This window comes from Schistocerca gregaria, chromosome X (genome assembly GCF_023897955.1).
Source record: "Schistocerca gregaria isolate iqSchGreg1 chromosome X, iqSchGreg1.2, whole genome shotgun sequence".
Taxonomy (NCBI): domain Eukaryota; kingdom Metazoa; phylum Arthropoda; class Insecta; order Orthoptera; family Acrididae; genus Schistocerca; species Schistocerca gregaria.
Genome location: NC_064931.1, coordinates 752,477,413 through 752,504,625, shown reverse-complemented (window position 1 = coordinate 752,504,625; position 27,213 = coordinate 752,477,413). Strand labels below are relative to the sequence as shown.

The window sequence follows — 27,213 nt, the reverse complement described above, 5'->3', positions numbered from 1 at the left end:
ATAGCATGCCAAGAGGAGAGAATTTTGCTATGTGGCTAACAAATGGAACTTTCTTACCTACGGCAATATAGCAGAACCTATGGTGTTTTTTTTGTCAACAACTAATTTTTTAGCAGTTTCGAGAGCTATTGAAAAGCGAATTTGCTGTTATGAAAAAAAAATCGTGAAATTTCTTATATTACAGCAAACAGACACAATGAGGTTTACCGTAACGTACTGACCGCCTTGATCGCCTGTTACTTGTTTAATAAGACACTCGGTTTCAAGATTCTGTCGCAATAGCTATTGCAAGAATAGTTTGCGCAATTTATACTCTGTTTTGGCAGAAAAAATTAAACCTGTCAACAAGAGAAATGTAGTCGTTTCTCATAACTGATGAAGCTTCTTCATAGGAGAAATTGTTAACAATTGAGAAACAAATAAATCACCATTCTGTTGCAGTTTTAGTGGAATCCTGTAACTTACCGTATTTGTGATAGTGAGCGTCTGGAATGATGACTTAAAAACTCCGTCCGAACAGGCCTTGGAGAGCAGTTGTACCGACCGACCGCCGTGTCATCCTCAGACCACAGGCATAACTGGATGCTAATATGGAGGGCCATGTGTTCATGTGTTCAGCACAGTTCTCCCTGTTGTCAGTTTTCGTGAGTGGAGGAATGGAGACTTATCAAAGGATTTTCTCACTGATACTCATCTGAGAAATATGAAAATATTCTAAGTATTTAGTGTATCATATTTCTGTTCCTAACCCCATTCAGAGTGAAGTTGTGACCTTCTCCACCGTAATTATCTTTTAATGTGTTGCAATTTCAGAGTCATCTTGTGACCCAACATCTCTTTAATAAGGAACAGGAGGTACTGAAACTTAGCAGTTGATTCTTCCTGTATCTTAAACTTCCTGATACAGTGCTTTATTAAGAGAGAAACTGAGGAAAAATCAGACAATAGCTTATCAAGAAGTACATTCATGATATGAAAATAAACATCTAGTTTCTTCATTTAGCAAATCTCGTTTCACTAGCTATCGATGGCCCTAAAAATTACATTGTTTCAAAATTAATGAAACGCTTGAGGCTACTCATTGAGGTTAAAATAAATTATAAATATGTATAATCTCTCTTTAACACATTAAAAAATAATTATGATGGGGAAGTTCACCACTTTACTCTGAATGGGGATATGAACAGAATTTCCTGCGAATTATTTTCATTTTTCTCAGACGAACAACAGGAAGAAAATTATTTAGTAAGTTTCCATTCCAGTCATTCAAAGTTAAAAATACGGTGGGTTACAGAATTCTGCCAAAACTGCAACACAATTGGCGATTTGTTTTTGTCTGAATCGTTAACAATTCATCATATGAAGAAGCTTCATCAGTTATGAGAAACGGCTATATTTCTCTTGTTGACAGTTTAATTTTCTTTTTCTTATTTTTTTTCAAAACATAGAATAAATTGCACAAACTAACCTTGCAGTGGCTATTGCAATAGAATCTTGAAAGAGAGTGTCTTATTAAACAAGCAATAGACGACCAAGGTGGTCGCCTTACGGTAAACCTCACTGCCCGTACAAAGTTCCAATTTTTACACAGTCTAAGTTTTACACAGTCCAATGTAGCCACTGTCACGAATGATGGTGATGATGATGATGATGATGATGATGAAATGATGAGGTCAAAACAAACACCCAGTCCCCGGGTAGAGAAAATTCCCAATCCGACCGGGAATCAATCCTGGGATCCGGTGATCCAGCGGCAGCAACGCTAGCCATTAGACCACGAGCTGTAAATGGGAATATCACAATAAGAATGAATAATAGCGAGATGATGGGCACATCATTATGAAGATGACATATGAAACTGTGCGAAAGATGTGATGCATGGTGACGTAGTGCGCTAATAGAGAGAGAACAGAACTTTAAAAAAATTTAGTTTGCTTCTACATTGTTTTGTGGAATATACGCTATGTAATGAGAAGTATCTGGACACCTGGCTGAAAATGAGTTACAAGTTCGTGGCGCTCTCCATCGGTAATGCTCGAATTCAATATGGTGTTGTCCCACCCTTAGCCTTGATGACACCTCCCACTCTCGCAGGCATACGTTCAGTCAGGTGCTGGAAGGTTTCTTGGCGAATGGCAGCCCATTCTTCACGGAGTGCTGCACTGAGGAGAGATATCGATGTCGGTAGTTGGCGTTCAAAAATGGCTCTGAGCACTATGGGACTCAACTGCTGTGGTCATTAGTCCCCTAGAACTTAGAACTACTTAAACCTAACTAACCTAAGGACATCACACACATCCATGCCCGAGGCAGGATTCGAACCTGCGACCGTAGCAGTCCCCCGGTTCCGGACTGCGCGCCTAGAACCGTGAGACCACCGCGGCCGGCAGTTGGCGTTCCAAAACATCCTAAAGGTGTTATATAGGATTCAAGTCAGGACTCTCTGCAGGTCAGACCATTACAAGGATGTTATTGTCGTGTAACCACTCCGCCACAGGCCGTGCATTATGAACAGATGCTCGATCGTGTTGAAAGATGCAATCGCCATCCCCGAATTGCTCTTCAACAATGGGAAGCAAGAAGGTGCAGCACAGCCTGTGCTGTGATAGTGCCACGCAAAAAAACAAGGGCTGCAATCCTACTCCATAAAAAAAAACACGACCACGCCATAACACCACCGCCTCCGAATTTTACTGTTGGCACTACACACGCTGGCATATGAGATTCACCGGGTATTCGCCATACCCACACCTTGCCATCGGATCACCACATTGTGTACCGTGATTCTTCACTCCACACAACGTTTTTCCACTGTTCAATCGTCCAGTGTTTACACTCCTTACACCAAGCGAGGCTTCGTTTGGTATTCACCGGTGTGACGTGTGGCTTATGAGCAGCCATTCGACCATGAAATCCAAGTCTCATCACCTCTCGATTAACTGTCATTGTCCTTGAAATGGATCCTGATGCAGTTTGGAATTCCTGTGTGATGATATGGATAGATGTCTGCCTATTACACATTACGACCGTCTGCAACCGTCGGCTGTCTCTGTCAGTCAACAGGCAAGGTCAGCCTGAACGTTTTCGTGCTGTACGTGTCCCTTCACGTTTCCACTTCACTATCACATCGGAAACAATGGACCTAGGAATGTTTAGGAGTGTGGAAATCTCGCGTACAGACGTATGACTCAAGTGACACCGAATCACCTGACCACATTCGACGTCCGTGAGTTCCGTGGAGCGCCTCATTCTGTTCTCTGACGATGTCTAATGACTACTGAGGTCGCTGATGTGGAGAACATGGCAGAAGGTGGCAGCACAATGCACCTATTACGAAAAACGTATGTTTTTGGGGATGTCTGGATACTTTCGATCACATAGTGTATATTGTTGTGACAGAGTGATGTGTAGCGCACCACGATGTTTAGATTAGGTAGGAATGTGACAATTCGGCTGCGAATTGGCGAATCATATGAATGTGATGTTATGATTATAAGCACAATTTTTGTTAAGGCGCATAGTTTACATGTACTGAATTTCAGTGAGTGAGCGGTTTATGTCCGATATTTTAACGATGTAATGGATCAAATCAAATGGATGACTTAAAAACATTGAATAATACTGTCGGTCTGAGGCTATCCACTACCTATTCGATAGGAATTTGTTCACCTTTGACCCTCCTCCGAGCAATCTTGTTTATTCATGCGTGGCTTTCGAGCGATCATGGATCATCTTAGGGCTCTAACGCCTCAGATGTCTCAAAGAGTCCATGTAAGACGAGTTGTCACCAATATTCGGCTGATAGAATGCACTGTTCGCCATCAGAGGGGTGCACATCAGTGAAAGCTGCTAACACGAAACACAAGGAAAAAAATTGCTATATTTTAGGTCATAAATGGATTTAACTTTTAATCATCAACATTTAAGTACTGAATTGGCCGAAAGTAAGTATGGATGAGACTTTATTACTTTTATCCGTAGATAAACTTTCAGCCATCGGTCATTTGACAGTCTGGTGTCAGAAAGTCAGCATTTTGCCGGTTTGGTTGTTAAATGTTCCTTTAGCATCCGCTGACGTTTCGCGGGATGTGGAATGCAACACGAAACCGAAATTAAATTTCACATCTCATGGAAAGATCATCAATGTGAAATTGTCATTAGATGCTGTGAGGCAGAAAAAAATCCATTTTTCTTTCATCTGCGGCTTCCCATTGCCTCATACAATAGCAATGACATTTATTCGTTACTGTCCTACAGAAACCATCTCTCCTTACATCATCAATAGAGAAAAGTCACAGACACGAGTGAATTTTCAATGGAATTTGGTGAGCTCTAATCGAAATATCATCCACAGCTTTTATAAATGGATGTATTTCTTTGTATCGTAACTTCCACAGCGCACCACATGTTAATTCAAAACTTTACCGTGGCGCGTACTATAATTTTAAGCATCCTCTCCCATTTTCTTTGTTATTGTGTGTTTTTCATTTTCTTTGTTATGTGCATTGTTCGACTTTGTTGCAGATATTTCAAGACAGCCGTTGTTACGATGTTCACACTGCTCGTTTGTTCTTGGATTACTACTGCGGTGATTACACTTAACACGAATCACACACCAAGGTAAGGAAAGTTAGAGACCCACATTTTTTTTATTGTAAGAGATTTTTGTTCTGACAGATTTATGTGTAATTAACCCATCGCGCTACTTGGTTTATATACATCAAGCATGACACCTACTAATACTCTGACAAGTCAAAATATTATGACCACTGCCCACCGCTACGATTAATTCAGCCTGGTAGGTTGTTGGCACGTGAAGCGCTAGCAAAAGTGTGTAAGCGGAGGAGACATGGACGGGAGATCACCCTAGCGAAAATATGGGCTATAAATTGGAAAATCCATTGAAATAAAGGATACTGACAAAGGGCAGATTATTATTACGTAGAGCCTGTGAAGGAGTATCTATAAAACGGCGAAGCTGGTCGAATGTCACGTGCTACTGTCGTGAGCGTCTACGAAAAGAGATAGAAAGACAGGGAAACTACCACTAGGCACTGAATGGTTGGATGTCCACGACTCTTCGCAGAACGTGGGGTTCGGAGGCTTATCTGCCTTGAAAAGTAGGATAGATGGTGGTCTGTGACATCTCTACGAAAGAACACAATGCTGTTGCACGCGCAAGTGTTCCGAAGCACGCCGTTCATTGCACATTATTGAACATGGAGTTCCACAGCAGGCCACCCTTACGTGTTCACATTTTGTCCCAACGACATCGCAAATTACGATTTCAGTGGGCACGGGGACATTGGGATTCGACGGTCGATCGATGGTCGCTGGTCGTTTCCGGAAACGCCGTCATCGACGTCAACACCGGCTCGAAACGTGCAGCGTGCCATGGACGCTGGCTGGTGGGAGCAGTATTATGCTATGGAAAAAATTCTCTTGCGCTTGCATGGGACCCGTGGTAGTAATCGAAGATACGTTGACAGCTGCGAAGCACCTGCATCCCTTCATGCTTGATGTCTTCCCCGACGGCGATGTCTCTTTCAGCTCTGTAATTGCCCGTCCCAGAGCCAGAACCGTGCTACAGTGGTTTGAGAAGCATAATAGTGAACTCACGTTGATGTGTCGGCGACCAAATTCAGCTGCTTTAAGTCCTATGGAACCCATCTGGGTCGCTATCGGGCACCATCACCGCGTACGCAAATCAGCAGCCCGTTATTTACTCGAAACTACGTGACCTGTGCGCACACATCTAAAGCCACATACCTCCACAAACCTGCCAACAAACTGTCCGATTCCTGATAAGCAGAATCAGTGATGTATTCTGTCCCAAAGACGGACAAACTAGCTATTAAGCAGGTGGTCGTAATTTCTTGGCTCGGCAGTGAATTTAGTACGTTGGCTTCAAGGTTACGGAAATGGTTTTAGATATCTTTGCAATAATTAACAAAATTTCACCTTTTGACTGTCTTTCCAATGTATCATTTATCTGAAAGCCGCATATTTAAAAAAATAAAAATAAACTCACTGTCCAAGTTGTCGTGCAATTTGTTAACTGCTCCTGTTTGTAATAGTACGAAAAATACTGATCCAACATGGCTCTTCCAAGACTTACGGTCTTAAAGGAAGGGAGAAACTATAAAAAAACTGTTCATAGAAAATATTTGTCATCACTTCATAACGCAAATCCTGGTAATATATCTTACTTCATGCACTAAAAATGGTGTCTGGAAACCGTCGACGGATATTCATTCCGAGACAAACAAGTTATGACTTTTCTGACCTCCTGAAAAGAAGTATTAATGATAAAATAGCCAAGATGAGAAACAATGGGGTGCGTAATTTTTTGATGCTGGGGCTGTTCTGCTTTAAATCTCTCCATTGTTAGACGCAGTGTCTCATTTATTGCTCAAAATAATCTGTTATTTATGCAGCTACCTCAAGAACATCTTTTTCAGCATAGATCAACCTCTCGGTCTATTCGACGAGCTGTACGATAAGCCCTGGACCAGGCTGGGACCTTACGTTATTGGGATGTGCGTCGGATATCTGCTGAACAGGACTAACTGCAAAATTCGTATACCTAAGGTGAGAAGCTGCGCTGTGGCATCAGAGTATCCTATAAATCAAGAAATGCATCTAGTATCAAATTAGGATTATATCTCAGAAATAACATACTGTAACACGTGAAGTTATTGCATAATTTATTTTTAACTGTAGAACCGGTTTTGGTCAGAAACCATTTTACAGAATAATTTTTTGTTAATAACATGTGTTACATATACATATAAAAATGTCAAAATATTATTTATAAATATTTTTTTTGACATTTGTTTCATGATATATAGATGCAACACCTGCTATTGACAAAAGTCGTACTGAAAAATCGTCTCTGACCGACACTAGTCGCACAATTACTAATAAATTATACAACAGTTTAAAGTGTTAGCAAAGCTTTGGAACACAATCAGCAAAAATTATTATGGAATTTTATGTTTATCAGTTGAAGTAATTATGGCATTATTCATAGCAGGATACCGGTATCTGTCAAACGATATTTTATTATTATTATTATTATAATAAAGTAATTACAACCCATGTAAGCTCTCTGCTGCTGACTTAAAATATTTTACGACTTATCTTTCTTTGGCATAGTTTTTCCAGTTTTTAATTTCTATAAATTTTAGGTCCTTTTTTTATGTTAACTACAAATGTCATTCCTTCTCGTCCTGATGGTTTTCTTCTTCCTGAAATTTCTTCTACCACAATCTTATTATGATCTCATTACATGACCAATTCATTTAATCCCTCTTACTTTTACCTTTCTTGCAATGTAAGGTTCTTTAATTAGGTGATAAAGTTCCATGTTTTTATTTTTATTTTGGGTTAGATATTCTTCATTTACATCGTCCTTTACTGCCCCAACCATTTTGGATCTTTTTACTCTTCGGTAGCCTTAGTGCTTCTTCATCTCGTTTTGTCAAATTCCAATTGTCTATGCATATTATAAAATAGGCCTATAAATAACTTATACGGCGTGTTTGAAAGCCTTTTTATCATTGGTTATGCCCTTGAGAGGTGGTAGGGCATAGGCACTCTGCACTGTGTGTGTGTTCGCAATGTGTGTTGCCTACAGTACAGTCATCTGCCTCATGTGAAAGTAGGTAAGCCAAGAAATATTAAAGTTTCTAATTCATTCCTAAAAATTCTATGCCCTCTTCGAGACACTCATTCTTAAGATTTTCTCGTTGAATATCACCCTATCAGTTTACTGTTGTAGTATGCAAGCGCAGCACACCTGGTAGTAGACCATTCAAGTTCCGTGAAATCTGATCCATCCAGGGCTGACGAATTCAATGGAGACAGCTTGATTATTCTTATGAGATCTCCTCGTAATTTTCCTCCCTCGTGATTGTTTCTTTCTACAAATCTTCTATGTGCTAAAATGTATCCGTAGCATCTACTACAAGGGAAGTAACTTTTCCGACGATTTAAACAAAATCTCTCGGGAATATCGGGATAATTTCCTCGTAATAAAACCCACAGATTAACTTATAACTGAGAGCGAGGCACGTACTATACTTGAAACATTGAAAGACAATACAGTTTTACCACGACAGTCCACTTCCCCTGGGAGCAGATGTCCACTATAGCTACGGACACAAAACACGGAAAAAACGCCTCTTATAAGCATGCGACGCTCCAGGACAAAATAAATTTGTTAACGGAAATCTTAATTTAACGTATGTTGCGGCTAATACATTCCCTGCTTGTTTGCTGCAGAAAAGTTAAAGAAATAAATAGAAACGAAACTGAATACAAGTAACGAAAAGGAAGCACGACGTTGATTTACGAAACGTTTACTCCAGTCTTATACTGTAAATAAGAGTCCACCTAGCTCTTTTTATATCAAAACGTCCACGTATGAACTTAAAGCAGGTGCTCAAAATGGCGACCTCTCACCTGATATAGGCATTGCAGCGCCGATGCATTGCCTGGTGGACTATCGGAAGATGCCAGGAATTGTTTAAAAGGCATTCGAACAGAACGTCGTCGTGATATTCTACAGGCATAGTATACACGCTATTTTTTGATGTGATCCCACAAGAAGTAATCGACTGGCATGGTGTCAAGTGACCGTCATGGTCATGGAACAGGGCCACCTCTCCCAATTCAATCACACCAGACATGTCAATGAAGTTCGTGCGCACACGACGGTTAGAATGTGGTGGTGGGCCATCACGTTGAAACCAAATTTACGATCGGACATTCAGCGGAACAACTTCTAACAGGTACTGGCAGAAGTAGAGCTGTGAGGACGGGGCGTGAGTCGTGCTTGGGTAGCTCAGTTGGTAGAGCACTTGCCCGTGAAAGGCGAAGGTACGGAGTTCGAGTCTCGGTCCGGCACACAGTTTTAATCTGCCAGGAAGTTTCATATCAGCGCACACTCCGCTGCAGAGTGAAAATCTCATTCTGGGAACTTCTAACAGCTTGGGTAGGTAATTTGCCAGAAATTTGTGACACATGTGGCTGCCTAGACTAAATGGTTCAAATGGCTCTGAGCACTACGGGACTTAACAATCTTAGGTCATCAGTCCCCTAGAACTTAGAACTACTTAAACCTAACTAACCTAAGGACATCACACACATCCATGCCCGAAGCAGGATTCGAACCTGCGACCGTAGCGGTCGCGCGGTTCCAGACTGAAGCGCCTAGAACCGCTCGGCCACTCCGGCCGCTGCCTAGAAGAACTGGAGCAGAAACAGGTCCAATAATATTTTCACCGACGATGCCAGGTTACACTATTACTGAAAACTGTTTTTGGTGATCTCTGTCCACGGTTGCACGTGGGTTTTCTTCCGGCCACAAGAGGCTGTTGTGAGTGTTGAAATACCTGGGCTCGAAGACAGCTTGTCCAAGGGCTTGTGTCTCTTGCAACTGGAATGGTTGCAACCAGTGCTGACTAAGCACTATCCTCACGAAGGTGCGAGTGACGTCCATATCTCTTGCGATAGCCTTATATGCTTGTAGTCCGGTTCGTCTCAACTCTGTCCAGTACTACTTTTTCAAATTGCAGCGTACCAACACCTCTTTTGTTGTCGCTCTCATTCCACTGATCGAAGGTTCCATTCTCACGTAGTCGCTCATGTAGCTTCTGGAACAGTGCGTGATATGGCTGTCTTCTGTTGGGTCTGCGTCCCTGATACAGACCTGCTGCCAAGCATCCTAAACCTGTAGCTTCATTGATCACCAAATGCATTTCCACTACGTCTGCCAAGGAAGAAACATCGTCCACACTATTCCGAAGGCTGCATGAGCTGACAAGTGCGAGAACGATCGCACAGTCAGCTTAACAGCCCATGCATCCAAGTTACTGACAAGAATAATATACAGAACAATGGAAAAAGGAACTGAGAAGGTGTTAAATGACTATCAGTTCGGCTTTAGGAAAGGTAAGGGCACCAGAGAGTCAATTCTGACGGTGCGGTTGATAATGGTACCAAGACTAAAGGAAAATCAAGCCTGTTTATAAGGTTTGTCGACCTGATAAAAGCGTTCGCCAATGTAAAATGGTGCAAGATGTTCGAAATTCTGAGAAAAATAGGGGTAAGCTATAGGGAGAGACGGATCATATACAAGATGTACAAGAGCCAAGAGGAAATAATAAGAATGGACGACCAAGAACGAAGTGCTCGGATAAAAAGGATGTAAAACAGGTATGTAGTCTTTCGCCACTACTGTTAAGTCTGTACATCGAAGAAGCAATGATGGAAAAAAAAGAAAGATTCAGGAGTGGAATTAAAATTCAAGGCGAAAGGATATCAATCATACGATTCGCGGATGAAATTGCTACCCTGAGAGAAAGTGAAGAAGAATTACAAGACCTGCTGAATGGAATGGACAGTCTAATTAGTACAGAATATGGAATGGGAGTAAATCGAAGAAAGACAAAAGTAATGAGGAGTACGAGAAATGAGAACAGCGAAAAACTTAATACCTGGATTGATGGTCACGAAGTAGATGAAGTTAAATAATTCTGCTACCTAGGCAAGGAGAACATGAAAAGCAGACTAGCACTGATAAAAAGGCATTCCTAGCCAAGAGAAGTCTTCTAGTATCAAACATAGACCTCAATTTGAGGAAGAAATTTCTGAGAATTTACGACAGGAGCACAGCATTGTATGGTAGTGAAACTTGGACTGTGGGAAAACCGAAAAAGAAGAGAATCGAAGCATTTTAGGTGTGGTGCTGCAGATGAATGTTGAAAATTAGGTGGACTATAAGGTAAGGAATGAGGAGGTTCTGCGCAGCATCGGAGAGGAAAGAAATATGTAGAAAACACTAACAAGGAGAAGGAACAGGATGATAGGACATCTGTTAAGACACCAGGAAATGACTTCCATGGTACTAGAGGGAGCTGGAGAGAGTAAGAACTGTGGAGGAAGATAGAGATTGGAACACATCCTGCAGATAACTGAGGGCGTATGTTGAAAGTGCTGCACTGAGATGAGATTGGCACAGGAGAGGAATCCGTGGTCGGCCGCATATCAAACCGGTCACAGAAGACTGATGAAAAAAAAAAAAAAAAAAAATCTGGTCTTGAGTAAGATGCCCGGTGTCCATGAACACACAACTGTTTCAACTCAGGCAGCGGCAGCTACGTAAGAGTACCGAACTCCGAACTGCACACAGCACATGCAGGCAACAGCAGTTCTTGTTGTTGTGATAGAACATCTCGGAGCAAGTGCGGGGCTCTGCCACAGGTTGTCACGAGCAGATGAATGGATTGCAGGCAACACGCACTGCATACGCAAGGCGCACAGTGCCTATGCCCTGTGCCTCTTACAAAGAGAGGACGCCTAATCGTCATCGACGAATTCGTCCAAATTCATGGTACATGTTGGGATGATAGTGCCCCAAGTGGGAAACTCAGATGGCCAAGCGTTTAGGAAATAAAAGAAATTTTGATACAGATCTATCACATGTGCATCTTATCAACTGTCGCTGTGACAATGAGCTGGCCGCTGTGGCCGAACGGTTCTAGGCGCTTTAGCCCGGAACCGCGCGACTGCTACAGTCGCAGGTTCGAATCCTGCCTCGGGCATGGATGTGTGTGATGTCCTTAGGTTAGTTAGGTTTAAGTAGTTCTAAGTTCTAGGCAAGTGATGACCTCAGATGTTTAGTCCCATAGTGCTAAGAGCCATTTGAACCATTTTTGTGACAATGGGTTCATAAAGGGGTGTTTGGCTCAGCGGCAGTTGGCCCTTGGTGGCTGTGGCGTGTGGAAGTGAGTCGTGTTTACGTCTCCGCTGCTAACGGCTGTGCGCTGTTGTTGTTGGTGAGTGTAACGCCGTAGAGCGTTCGTAACTTATTCACACAGAGCAAATTCGATTTCTAATGGCAAAGCCTACAAGGAAATATACTTTGAAGCTTATGTTTGACAATAATTATGCACGACCTAATTCGTTTGAAGCAGAGGACTTTCTAGAAGAAGTAGGATATAAATGGAATTCATCTGTCGATCAGTAGTAGTACCGTCTATCTTAAGTTAAAGAATTCCGAAAAATGTAACCAAATTGTAGAATTATATGGGAACAACTTAAAGTTCAAACATTCTGACGGCAATGTCGGTAACGTTAAAGTTACTCATGTCGCGTGGGGTAGCCGCGCGGTCTCAGGCGTCTTGTCACGGTCCGCACGGCTCCTCCCGTCGGAAGGTCGAGTCCTCCCTCAGGGATGGGTGTGTGTGTTGTCCATACCGTAAGTTAGTTTAAGTTAGGTTAAGTAGTGTGTAAGCTTAGGGACCGATGACCTAAGCAGTTTGGTCCCTTAAGATCTTACCACAAATTTACTCACGCTGGACTTGGAATCAGAAGTATCAGAAGGGCTTATAATGGTGGTCCCTAAAAGTGGATGTACTAATGATTTGAAAACCATGCATCCTATATCGCTCCTAATCGCTGACTACAAGATAGTTGCTAGGGTATTGCTTCGTCGATTGAACACCATTGCTGGTCGCCCCATCGGTCAATATCAATCGTGTGCCGTCCCAAGGAGGACAATACAGCAAGCGCTGGAAGATTACTGGGATGTAACGGCTGTCACCTCGGCGTCCAACTGCAGAGTGGCCATCATGTCGTCAGACATGGACAAAGCATTTGATAGGGTCTGTCACAACTACCTGCCACGTGTCAAGTCGAAAATGGCAGTTAAGCACTGCAACTGCAAGAATTCTTGTGAATGGACAATGCATAGCGAGAATTCCCATCCTAGCGTCGATACGACAAGGCTGCCCCCTCTCGATGCTGCTGTTCTCGTTATCAGTCGAGCCTCTTCTACGATCATTACTTGTCAAGCTCCCTGGAATTGAAAGTGGAGGCAACAAATATGTCTGCAGATGTTATGCTAATGACCTGGCCATGTATCTGACTGATCCGACCGATGTTATGAAGATACAGGACGTGATTCAGACATATACACTCCTGGAAATTGAAATAAGAACACCGTGAATTCATTGTCCCAGGAAGGGGAAACTTTATTGACACATTCCTGGGGTCAGATACATCACATGATCACACTGACAGAACCACAGGCACATAGACACAGGCAACAGAGCATGCACAATGTCGGCACTAGTACAGTGTATATCCACCTTTCGCAGCAATGCAGGCTGCTATTCTCCCATGGAGACGATCGTAGAGATGCTGGATGTAGTCCTGTGGAACGGCTTGCCATGCCATTTCCACCTGGCGCCTCAGTTGGACCAGCGTTCGTGCTGGACGTGCAGACCGTGTGAGACGACGCTTCATCCAGTCCCAAACATGCTCAATGGGGGACAGATCCGGAGATCTTGCTGGCCAGGGTAGTTGACTTACACCTTCTAGAGCACGTTGGGTGGCACGGGATACATGCGGACGTGCATTGTCCTGTTGGAACAGCAAGTTCCCTTGCCGGTCTAGGAATGGTAGAAGGATGGGTTCGATGACGGTTTGGATGTACCGTGCACTATTCAGTGTCCCCTCGACGATCACCAGAGGTGTACGGCCAGTGTAGGAGATCGCTCCCCACACCATGATGCCGGGTGTTGGCCCTGTGTGCCTCGGTCGTATGCAGTCCTGATTGTGGCGCTCACCTGCACGGCGCCAAACACGCATACGACCATCATTGGCACCAAGGCAGAAGCGACTCTCATCGCTGAAGACGACACGTCTCCATTCGTCCCTCCATTCACGCCTGTCGCGACACCACTGGAGGCGGGCTGCACGATGTTTGGGCGTGAGCGGAAGACGGCCTAACGGTGTGCGGGACCGTAGCCCAGCTTCATGGAGACGGTTGCGAATGGTCCTCGCCGATACCCCAGGAGCAACAGTGTCCCTAATTTGCTGGGAAGTGGCGGTGCGGTCCCCTACGGCACTGCGTAGGATCCTACGGTCTTGGCGTGCATCCGTGCGTCGCTGCGGTCCGGTCCCAGGTCGACGGGCACGTGCACCTTCCGCCGACCACTGGCGACAACATCGATGTACTGTGAAGACCTCACGCTCCATGTGTTGAGCAATTCGGCGGTACGTCCACCCGGACTCCCGCATGCCCACTATACGCCCTCGCTCAAAGTCCGTCAACTGCAAATACGGTTCACGTCCACGCTGTCGCGGCATGCTGCCAGTATTGAAGACTGCGATGGAGCTCCGTATGCCACGGCAAACTGGCTGACACTGACGGCGGCGGTGCACAAATGCTGCGCAGCTAGCGCCATTCGACGGCCAACACCTTGGTTCCTGGTGTGTCCGCTGTGCCGTGCGTGTGATCATTGCTTGTACAGCCCTCTCGCAGTGTCCGGAGCAAGTATGGTGGGTCTGACACACCGGTGTCAATGTGTTCTTTTTTCCATTTCCAGGAGTGTAGTTCTTGTTCTGGAGCTAAAATCAATGTCAGTAAAACTAGCATTTTACAGTTAGGCAGAAGGAGAGGATTCGTTGAAACAGGACGAGTTGAACAAGCGGATACCATCAAACTTTTCGGGATACGGTTTAGCAAATGTCCTGTCAAGACAGCGGCCTGGAATTGGAAAATGAAACCCAACTGTCTCCGGGCGGTATTACGAGAGAATTCCACCCGTTCTCTAGATATGATACATCTGATAAAACTCGCTATACTTCCTAAGGTGTACAACCTCGCAAGTACTTTCCCTTTGCCTTCAACGGCAACGATAGGGAAACAAATTGATTCTGCTCTAGCGTGGTCCATATGGAGAGGGCTAATCCTTAGGGTAGATTATCAAACCATGTCTCTACCCGAAACGAGAGGTGGTTTAGGTCCTACCAACGTTAGAAACAAACACAAATCTCTGTTGATAGCTCGTACGGCAATGGCTCTAGCAGCATGTGAAGGAAATCTCACAGCTTGCGTTGTGAATGCAGTGTCTCCTCCAAACAATAGGGCGCCAGTTATGGCCGGCCATATAAATTATAGGTTGTCGCATATTAATACATAATTAAGTTATTGGGAACAGCTACTTCCGACAAAGGTTAAGGAACTACACAAGCAAGGAAGTCTATAAAGTACTTACGGAAGCTAAGTGTACAAGCAAATTAGCGAAGAAATACGCCACAGTCACTTGGAGTCGAATTGGTCAAAACATTCATGTTACAACCTTACCGTCACATGTAAGAGCTACGTGGTATTGCGCTTTACACAACACCATAAGTACAAATGAGCGTCTCTTTAAGATTATGCTTGTCAAATACCGACCAATGGTCGGACTGTCAGACGACTGATACTTTGCTTCACCATTTTACTTATGGCACCGCTAACGAGGTGTGGCTATGGACTCAACATAAACTATCATGAACCGCACGACTGATGACGTGTATCGACCCCTGCCTACCCGCCGTCCTGCTCCCGCGGTGCTTTATTTTTATTGTCGAACCATGACTCTACCCGAAACGAGAAGTGGTTTAGCTCTTTACTTATAGTCGCATGTCCGCGTCCAGCCATATCTCTATATTTTTTACCACATTTCGGCACTCGTAAAAAAAAAAGCGGTAAAAGAATGGATTCATACTGAAAGGGTCGCGGGTTCGCCTCTACCCAGCAGTAAATAATTTTATGCTTCTTCTTCAAAATCCGGTAAACAGAGTTATACAAAAAATATTTAACAGATGTGATGAAGCCCTACGTGCAAGAGAATAAATGTTTTCTGTTGATTGACTCGTGGAGTGGACAAACAAATCCACAAATATACGACGAACTGTTCCAAGATGAAGACGGATTGCCAGCGTGCAGTATCATGGTAATTCCCCCCAAATGTACGCCACTAGTGCAACACTGCGATGTATATTTTTATCGTCAGGTAAAAATCTAATAAGAAAATGTCAAAACTGCACTTACCTCATTGAGAAAGAAGAAGAAGAAATCATTTACCGAGAAGCTTGCATCAAACTACATTCCATTACACATCACCAGCTATCCTCACACGTATTCAGCAACATCCTGCGTTATGGGTGGTTCACTGCTGGACTGTGCGATGAAAGAAGCTGTTTTCAGAACGTCAATCAAGTTTGTTTTTCTATGGAGACATTAAAAAAACCATGTCACTTGAAAAAGGCGACGATTATAACGTGCGCAAGATGCGGTCAAAATTATTGAGTCCTCTGTTTCTTTGATGAACATCACCACGGTACATGTGATTTATCAATTGCAAAATAATGGAAGTATCGATTTACATAGAGTACGTTCACGTGTACGCGTTGACTACGATCCCTTTCTAAATCATTGCAGTCCCGCATTTCATCCAATGCCTATACTTTTTGTGTTTATATAAATTAATAAAATAACCTATACAATGTTGCGGTTAATTGTGGTGTCAGTGGTGTACGCATTGCCAAAGAGTACAAAAATATTTGCCAGTAGGCACAGTTGAACCTACGACCCTATCAGTACGTATCTGATCGCTTACCGTTTTTTTTTGCTTTTTTTTGCATTTTGTTCTTTATTGATCTTGTGTTTGATCATTGCGAACGTTGCAAGACAACATGTTCAAGTTCGGTGGTTGATCCTTCCACTCAGTTTTTTTTTTTTTTTTATTACAGAGGCCAACCGGCTCTCTGACCGAACACGCTGAGCTACCGTGCCGGCGTAACGCTGAGCCAAACAACGCTTCCTAAACTCACACTCAAGGGACAATTGATACGGTGCACATGGTGATAGCTCCGTATCAAAAGTCCTTTTATTTCCTAAACGTTTGGGCATCTGGAGTTCCACCTTGGGGCACATTCTTGTCTCACCACGCCCTACATGTACCATAAATCCGGCGAAGACGAGTAGGTGTCCCCTCCTTGTGAAAAAGAAAGACGTTTCCAGATTGAAATTTTCACTCTGCGGAGAAGTGTGCGCTGATATGAAACTTCCTGGCAGATTAAAACTTGTGCCGGACCGAGACTCGAACTCAAGACCTTTGCCTTTCGCGGGGAAGTGCTCTCTCTATCCTCCGAGCTACCCTAGCACGACTCACGACCCGTCCTCATAGCTTTAATTCCGCCAGTACTTCTTCTCCTGCCTTCCAAACAGCAGAGCTTCTGTGAAGTTTGGAATGTAGGAGACAAGGTACTGGCGGAATTGAAGCTCTGAAGACAGGTCATCAATCGTGTTTAGGTAGCTCAGATGGTACAGCATTCCCCGCGGAAGGGAAAGGTCCCGAGTTAGCCGGCACGGTAGCTCAGCGTGTTCGGTGAGAGGGTTAGTCGCCCTTTCTAATAAAAAGCTGAGTTAATGGAACAACGAAGAACGTGAACAAGCGCCATGGGACGTCCGCCCCGAACAAATAGAACGAACAGTCACGAACAAAATGAGATCGGAAAGAAGATGGCCGAGAAAGGCTATGGTCCCGAGTTCGATTCTCGGTCCGGCACTCAGTTTTAATCTGTCAGGAAGTTTCAAACAAAAATTTTGATTTTCCTATACGTACTCCTGCTCCTTTAGATATCTTGCAGGGCATAATACGTTTTATGTTCACTCTGAATATTGTAACTTTATTTTTTAATTTTCTGACCTCATTTAGTTGTGTGATGTGTCGGGCCTCGATTTTTCTGTTCCCATGGCGAAGTGAATTGTTATAGGTACCCCATTCTACAGAGGAATGAGTACTAAGGCTATTTTTAATAATACGTTTAAGTAGAATATTCCACTACTACCTTTTTGAGGGCGAGATGTGAACTCTGCAATTAGAATAACCCCTTCAGAATCCCAAACGACCGTCGCCAAGACTCTACCGGCTGAGGGTGCGGCTTAGAACTTTTTCTTCGGATGAAAGGTCGTGTGACTCCACTCTATCGACTGCCGTTTTCTTTCCGGTTCGAAGTGAAGAACCCATTTTACTTCTCCTGGAACGGTGTTCCACAAAATAGTGTCACTACCAGTCTCGTCATGTTCAAACACCTACGCACAGCTAGTCCTTCACTGCTCTTTATGATCTCCACTTAGGCAGCGAGAAAGCCAGCAGGTACATATCTTTGAGTACCCCAACTGGTGGAGAAGTGTGCCAACACTATCAACAGAGACGTTCAGTTGTCCGCACGTTCCAACACTGCAGGAGTCACAGGTGTGTATGGTCGGCCGGCAGGCGAGAGACCGGACAGCTCTCGCCCAACGACTCACCGTGCTTTTGTTCACTGCCAGGTCGCTTAGACATTCTGCAAGCGCCTATGAATATGTGCGATGCTCTTGTTTTCTGTCAAAAGAAACTCAGTGACAGCTCTATGCTTGGAATGCACCTCCATTATATAGCGCCATCTCTGAAGCTACGTATAACGCCGCCTCCTATTGGAGCCTCATGAAACTATAGGGGCTTAGGCGGAAATATTCGACGATGTCCCGAAGCAAATTCTGCATTCTTTCAACCGAAATTGGCCGAGAAAAAAGGGTTGCGTTAATTACTAAACGCCCCTTGTACTATGCCTTCATTACTGATATTTTTCATGTACTAACAAACAAAGCAACGTTGTTACACTCTGTTACTACGACACATCAGTGGAATGAACACAAAACTGTGCATATCCCAGTAAATAGAGTAACATATGGAATTTTGCGGCTTATCGTTAACGTAGTTAAACTGCTTGGCGATGAGGAGGAGAAAAGAGTGGCAGTGGTGATGGAAGTGGTCCAGACGTGTGGTTCAAATGGCTCTGAGCACTATGGGAACTTCTAGGGTCATCAGTCCCCTAGAACTTAGAACTACTTAAACCTAACTAACCTAAGGACCTCACACACATCCATGCCCGAGGCGGGATTCGAACCTGCAACCGTAGCGGTCGCGCGGATCCAGACTGTAGCGCCCAGACGTGTGTGTGTAAGGAAAAGGTTAACGTTGAGTGGTGCACACATCACGACAAGGGGGACACGATGCTGAGAGAAGTGGGATCAAGTATCTACCCCAAAGGGAAAGGAGCAAAGTACGCTTAAACACCCAACTGACGGTGCGAATAAATGTTTTACTTAGACCCAATTTGTGAGATATTGTGAACAGTACAAAAATATGACAACTCTTCGTAAACATCTAAGCTTAGATTTAGGTGCTGGCAAGGAAACAAAAAAGAAATTGTTCTGTGTGTGGAATTTGGTTTTAAAATGTGCAAGGACGAATGAATCATAGAATAAAATGTTCTCGGGTTTCCAACCTCGTCAATTGGTTAAAACTACACGAGCTTTCGCCCAAGCATTCCTTGGCCATTGTCAAGTGGTATGACTGCCAGTGGGCTGTTGGTGCGCCCTTATATACGCTAGCTGCCGGCTGTGACCTCACTGGTGCCTTTGACATTGCCATATATGGGCATGTTTTGAGTCGGCGTCCGATGTGCCCTCTCCAACCGCCAGATCGCTGGATCCCACGCAGCGCTGAGCTGCAAGCCACCGTCTCTATTCAGGGTGTTTGCGGTAATTTTTATTTCAATAGCTTCCTTTATTAAACTGTCCTAGAAGCCGTTAGTGCGAGCCACCACAGAGGTATCGTCAAATTTTACGTGGTGACCGTTTTCTAACGCATGCTCAGCTAACGCAGATTTCTGTGGATAGCATAGGCGATAATACCTCTCATGTTCTTTCCTGCGTAGTTCCGCAGTGCGCACTGTTTGTCCGAAGTACTTCTGGCCACACTCACAAGGTATTTCGTAGACTCCAGGTGTTCTGAGACCTACTGCGTTTTTAACTGGTCTCTGTAATTGACGGATTTTCGTTGGAGGCCTGAAGATTGATTTGATCTTGTGTCTTTTCAACAGGCGGTTTATCTTTCCCGACACAGAGCCACGGAATGGCAGCAAAGCAAGTTTCTTTTCCTGCTCTTCGTCGGTGGTCTTATTCTGATATTTCGCAGAAATCACTTCTTTCACTTGATGGGCGCTGTAGCCAGTATTCCTGAAAACCTTGCGTAGGTGGCTCAGTTCATGGGGCAGGTTATCGTCGTCTGATATTTCTCTTGCACGATGCACCAATGTTTGTAATACTGTGCGCTTCTGTGCTGGATGGTGATGGCTGGTGGCGTGTAGCTACAGGTCTGTGTGGGTGGGTTTTCTGTAGACGCTGTGGGCAAGGCACCCATTTCGTTTACGGTGGACAAGGACGTCGAGGAAGTGCAATGCATTATCTTTTTCTACCCCCATGGTGAACTGGATATTACTGTTGATGCTATGGAGGTGTTCCAAAAACTCGTCTAGTTTCTAGCGCCCGTGTGGCTAAATGACGAACGTGTCGTCAACGTATCGAAAGAAACACCTCGGCTTCAATGGAGCAGTATCTATGGCAATATCCTCAAAATTCTCCATGAAGAGGTTTGTAGTAGCTGGATCCAACGGACAACCCATTGCTACGCCGTCTGTCTGATCGTAATACTGGCCATTGTGTCGGGCAAGATACGTCGCCTGTTGAAAAGACGCAAGATAAAACCAATCTTCAGGTCTCCAACGAAAATCCGTCAATTTCTGAGACCAGTTAAATACGCAGTAGGTCTCAGAACACCTGGAGTCTACGAAATACCTTGTGAGTGTGGCCAGAAGTACATCGGACAAACAGTGCACACTGTGGAACTACGCAGGAAAGAACATGAGAGGTATTATCGCCTACGCTATCCACAGAAATCTGTGTTCGCTGAGCATGCGTAAGAAAACGGTCACCACGTAAAATTTTACGATACCTCTGTGGTGGCTCGCACTAACGGCTTCTAGGACAGTTTAATAAAGGAAGCTATTGAAATAAAAATTACAGCAAACACCCTGAGTAGAGATGGTGGCTTGCAGCTCAGCGCTGCGTGGGATCCAGCGATCGGGCAGTTGGAGAGGGCACATCCGACGCCGACTCCAATCATGCCCGTATATGGCAATGTCACTGGCACCAGTGACGTCACAGCCGGCAGCTAGCATATATAAGGGCGCACCAACAGCCCACTGGCAGTCATAACACTTGACAATGGCCAAGGAGTGCTTGGTCGAAAGCTCGTGTAGTTTTAACCAATTGACGCGGTTAGAAACCCAAGAACATTTTATTCAATGTTATCAGCGGCGAGACTCTGCATTCACACAAAGGAATCATAATTTTAGGAAAAAGGGACCAAAGAGATGAGAGATCAGGACTACAGGGCGGGTGTTCGAGTCTCTCCCACTTGAGTTGGTGTAGCTTCTGCGTTACAACATTTGCGAATTGGGGACGTTCGCTATCATGAAGCAGCAACGCCCCTTGTCGCGCACCATTCCACAACGGTGATTTCTGACAGACATGCTGCGTCATATACTTTCTTCATTATTCGATGGATGTCTGCCGCTGTTTGCCCTTCGGCAGCCGAGAAAAGAATAACTGCACCTTAGTCCAGTTTGAATGCACTTGGTGATAACTTCGTCGTAGTTCACTTTGCCGTATTTAGCGCACGCACGTCAGAAAGACACTTATGCCACACCACTGAGCGCAGACAGCAGTGCCAGATCGCCAAGCGTGTGAAGTGTGTAGCAAACGCCGAAGAATTAACCGTATAGTGGTCTCGGCTAGTCCGTAGGGTCAGTCGCTAAAATGAGTACGGTACAACTGGCATTCGGCTAAAAGCGGTGGGATTGGTTGTGGCGTCAGACTGGTCAGTAGCGTAGCCCGAGGTCGGAAGGTGACAATTTTTTCTTTTTTTAGTTGACGAAGTCAAAGAATGTGAATGCCAAGTAGAAGCTGTGGCGACAGATTGACCTGTAGCTTGGCGTAATTACTTTTGCGCCATATTGAATCGGTCGATTTCAGTCAAACGCTAGTTGTACCGTATTCATTTTAGTGTCCGCAGGTGCACATTGCACTAGAAGATCGCCCCTGTTTCCTTTCACTGTACTTACGCAATACTTTTGGACTGTAGTGTCAGGCAGCAGCAAAATTATTCATTGAAACTATGGACTACATATTTCCAGACAGAATGACTGCAAAACACGCTACCCTAAGAGCGTGTTATGGATTAACCACTCATTAAAGTTGTGGATTAACCTCTGATTAAAGCGCGTTTTGGGAGTTTGATATACACTCACCGGCAAAAAAGTGAAGCACCTAGAAGGAACAGTCCTATGCGCATGTAACTGTGTACATATATATACGATAAATGGGTAGGCCTACGTAAATGATTATAGTTGCAGTCATATGTGACGGCTGGAGCTGCCATCAGAGGGTATTAAAGCTGTCACCACGTGGCCATATTATCAGGTCTGGTAGGGTGTATATCGGGTGTGCGCTTTGACAGACGCTTAGTATTTTTTTCTGGAAATAGGAGTTCTATAGCTAGCATTTATTGTGCATATTATTTTTTTATTTCTTTATTTGATACTAGTTTGCGGATCTTAGCCTATTCTTAAGCACTCTTGCGTAAAAATAATACATAAAACGCAAGGAGCAGCCTAAAGATACAGAATTTGGTAAATTGGACTACCACATCTATATACTACTATTAATTTGTGCAATGCCAAATAGGACATTACACAGCATAAAATGTAGTGTAGGTTACTAACAGCTACACCGTCTGCTAAACAAATAGGTATAATCTGTCAGAGGAACAGAGCAGGTATAAGGCACTCGAAGGTAGTGAAACCGCTATGCTTGGTGCAATGTACGCCAAGATGTTAGATCTTGTAATGCCACTTTCCGCACTACCCCGTCTGGTACTTGATGTTAAGCGTGGGTATAAGACGCATTTACTGTTTTTACAGCTGTATCGAACAAGTGCCAATTAGATAAGTGGTGCTCTGAACAACAAGTGGAGAATGGAAATGGAAAACGTTGTAAGCACCAAATATGACATTTGTCGCTGTTTGTACGTATCTGACTTGTATTCAAAAAATTTAGTAGGTTTTCTGATACCACAGAATTCTGCTGATTATCACGCCGAAAACTGCGACAAAATAAAAAACTTTAATAAATTGTTTAATGTAATACCAGCAACCTACGTGGTTCTGAGGGCCAATGAGAAAGTCTTTGCAATTGATTCTTGCATAGAAGAAAACAGCAACCAGCCACTGTTAACGATGCTATTTAATTACACAGACTGCGCCGTTTCGAACCGACATGTTCACCTTCATGCAGCTCTTCACGTTGAAATTACATTTGTTGTTGTTTACATTGTTTGTTGGTTGTTTTTTTTAAGAATTAATATAAACATCAACAAATGTAACCCAAACGTGAACAACTGTCAGAAAGTGAACCTATCGCTCCGAAACTGGTAACGGCGCCGTTTACGTAAATAACATTATTAACAACGGCTGGTTGTTGTTACTTCTTTGCAAGAATGTGATTTGATTTTGTACACAGCCACCGTCTCAAAAATGTCCGTTTTCGACAAAATAGCAGAAAGAAAGTTTAGATTCCAAGTGTCATTAACACTACTTACTATTTGTGGTAGTACAAGTACAGAAATACAAAATTAAGCTTTTAACTAGTACAACAGTAGTTAACAAAAACCACTTTTCATTTTTTTTAAATTGTGAAACCCCAGAAGGAAACAAAATTTGGCACAAAGACCATGCACCATCTACCAGCGCATGTTTGAAAGACTTCCTCCATGGTTTGACATCTGAATCAAGTCTGGGAACATGGAACAGAGTACCGAGAAAACAATACCACTGAAAACACGTTTTTTTTTGAAAAAGTGACACTGAATGTTTTCCATTTGCACTCTTTAATTGTTGAAGACTTACTTATTCCGGTTACATGTTTTATAATCGTTATTCCTTCTTGGAAGTTTCTGTGGCGAAGTATAGCTGTTTGTTTAGCTGATTACGTAGCTAACTGTAATCGAAATTACATTTTATTCTTTGTAGGGATTAATGTTATATTGAGTATTACATAAATTAGTGGTAGTTTAAAGCTACTCCATCGTAATTTGTATATTTATGATGAGAGTAATTATTTATGCATAAATTTTGATGCAGGAAGCTTATTAATTGGGCTGCAACTCCGAAACTAGTCGCAAGTAAAAACACGTGTTCTAAAACTTAGTCATTACAGCAAATAACCATGGAAAATGCCTCATGCTCACATAAGAAAAAGTTACCAACGTTACGTAGCTGGAAATGGCAATTATTGCCGATCTGAGTGTGACTGGCTAGCCGAATTGCGCAATATGCTGGTATATGGGCCACGTGGATATGACAGTGGCTCAGTAGTGTACTGTATCAGAATATATATCCTAAGCATTCTGGTTGACGAAGTCTGGCTTGGTCTATCTCGGTAGCTGCGCGGTCAGCGGATTCGGAAAAAAACACTCTTTCTTCTCCGACGTCAGAGTACTGTGCAGCAGTTCAATTTATTACTAAAATTTTCTCCTGTTGGTATATACTGAATACTGAAAGTTTAATAAAATATACTGTTTTTTTTTTGGTACTACAATTTCTTATTGGTGCTTGCAGTGCCTTCTTCATTATCAGATTTTCATCAAATTGTTCGATATAGTCCGTCGTTATATTCGTTTCGCCGTTAGAATAAGTATCTAAATAGCTTTGTACACCTTTCATGGCGTTCTACATTTCTGATGTAGTGGAGACAGGAGCTGTAATGTCGATTTCATCGTTGTCGTCGCCTACGTCTATGCGATTTTTTGTTCTGAGCAATCTCTTGAATGACTAACTATTGGCTTCTGTCTCGGGTTCAGCACATCTAGAAATGGCAGTCACAAGGGACGGCGAAAACCTGGGACACAGCGTGTATCGAAAACCGGCACACACGGACCGATACCTGCACAAACTGTCAAACCACCACCCGAGCCAGAAAAGAGGTATGATTAGTACGCCCGTAACGAGAGCAGGACGAATATGTGAGCCGCAACACCTCAAACGAGAAATGCAACACCTGGAAACTGTCCTGAGGAGCAATGGGTACTCCAAAAATTATATTAGAAGTGTAACAGAGCCATACACTCGGCGAAGTAAGGAACCAGAAAAAGAAATGTCGGGTGCGGCCTTTCTGCCATACATTCCCAGATTGACGGACAGAATCGGCCGTATATTGCGCAAACATGGCGTAAAGACGATTTTCAAACTGACAAGGAAGATCAAAGAGTGTCTTAGATCGGCGAAGGAGAAAAGAGACCCACTTGCAATGTCGGGAATATACCGTATACCATGGACATACGGAAAAGTTTATGTCGGAATGACTGGACGGTCAATTAACACCAGGATCAAAGAGCGTAAGCGACATTCCAGGTTGGGGCAGGTGGAGAAATCGGCCGTGGCAGAGCACGCACTGAATGAGATCGACCATGTAATAAAATTCGCCGACACGGAAGTTCTGGCTGTAGAGAATCACTATCACACGCGCTTGTTCAGAGAAGCTGTAGAAATACAAAAACACGCGAACAGTTTGAACAAGAAAGAGGAAAGCCTTAAGGTCAACGGATCCTGGCTTCCCTTACTGCAGCGAACGACCGTCGCAGGTAGCAAGAGGAGAACCACACCGGTAATGACCGCGGAGAAGCCATCGGACGTTGACGCGCCAGGTACATATAGTCTGCGGCCGCGAGCTCGGCTCCAGTTCACCACCGGCAATGGAGGGTGAAGCTTTAACAATGCCAGCCACTCGTGCTGGCGAAACGTCAGAAAAATTATTAGATGAACGTCGGCCGAAGAACCCGAGACAGAAGCCAATAGGCAGTTTGTCAACAAGTGGCCACGAAAGCCTTAACAATTTTGAATCTCTTGAATGTCTTCGCCTGTCGTAATCGGAGCTGTACACACAACGTCACTGACTACAAGAAATTCGTACAGTTATACTGTAGGGCAGTCCAATAGTAGAAACTTTCCTGCGCGTGAAAGAAGTGTTACAGTGCCTGTATTTAAAAACAAGAAAACGATTTTTTCAGAAAGTGTACTGATTTCGATACACGATTTATCAACTTCCACACAACCGTCACCATAATCTAAAACTGACTCTCGAGTGTTTTTACAATTTTAGTACAATTATTTTCAGTCATCGATCGCATATGCACTTTATCATGACTGCCGGTTTCGGCGTTAGCCATCTTCAGCACGCCACTTCCTTTTGTTTGTCTGATTATGTAAATACTACAATACTACCCATCAGCAGACGTGTACATGCTATGCAGAAAAACTAATGCCGGGTTCATTTTGTATCGAGCAGTGGGAAAAATATGCATGTTGGCACACTGTGCATTCTGCATTGTACTCGTAGAGGCTATACAAACATGAAGTGTAGTTTACTGGCGACCTGTCCTGGCTTCGCACGGGTAGCACTAAATACGGCCGGACGGCTTGTCTGACCTAGAGAGCGTATAGGCTCTCTTGTCTGACGTAGCAGTAATTACTTATACACGCAAACATTCCTCCTGAATCAGACAATTAGTGTTCAAATGTGTGTGAAAACTTATGGGACTTAACTTCTAAGGTCATTAGTCCCTAAGCTTACACACTACTTAACCCAAATTATCCTAAGGACAAACACACACACACTCATCTAAAAATGGCTAACGCCGAAATGCGTAACCATACTAAAGTGCATATCAGTAACTGAAAATAATTGAAGTACAAGTGCCCCACCATGATTGTGGGCTCTCAGTTTGACGTTAGGTCTGTCTATGTTTTGACAATGACAGTATCGAAAGACAAGCTGTAATATAGCAGCAGTATTGTTTGCTTTGTTCCGTTTAAGGAAAAGCAGGTGAGCCAATAAATCTGAGTGACGTTACGACTGCAATAACTAGGCGTATTTGTTCGCCGGAGAAGTAGATTTTTCCACGTTAAATAATCTTCGTAACGTGTCAAAGGAAAATAAGGAAATGAAATTACTTTGTATTTTGTCCAGACCACAGCCTCGCCGGTACTTCGTGTTTCATGTAAAACATTTTTCATTTTAGGTTAAGATGTTCAGTAAATGCGATAGATTTTAAAGAAGCGAGAAATAAAGGTCGATTTTTGTTCATTTACTGGCGAATCTCCAGTTGTTTTGACAGTGGGTGTAGTTCCTGTTACCCTTGCAGGTGGCGGTGGCGGCGGGCTGGGCGCTGAGCATGGCGGTGACGTTCTGGCTGGTGCACGGGCTGTACGGAGAGCTGAGTGCGGGAGCGTCGGCCGCTTACGTGGCGCTGGGACACTCTGCGTGGGCCCTTGCGCTCGCCTGGGTCGCCATCGCCTGCTGCACCGGCCACGGAGGTCAGTTTCACCCACTGTGCTCATATTGCACAACCCGAGTAAGAGCTGAGC

At 43.7% G+C, this 27,213-nt stretch overlaps 1 protein-coding gene across 1 annotated transcript in view; it reads left to right on the top strand.

Annotated features, from left to right (window-relative positions):
- Positions 1–27,213, top strand: part of LOC126298208 (nose resistant to fluoxetine protein 6-like) — a 205,204-nt gene that overhangs the window by 167,989 nt on the left and 10,002 nt on the right. The window contains exons 12-14 of the mRNA XM_049989512.1: positions 4,525–4,620; positions 6,462–6,591; positions 26,991–27,162. Coding sequence (XP_049845469.1) covers positions 4,525–4,620; positions 6,462–6,591; positions 26,991–27,162 — 398 coding nt within the window. The remainder of the gene's footprint in view (positions 1–4,524; positions 4,621–6,461; positions 6,592–26,990; positions 27,163–27,213) is intronic.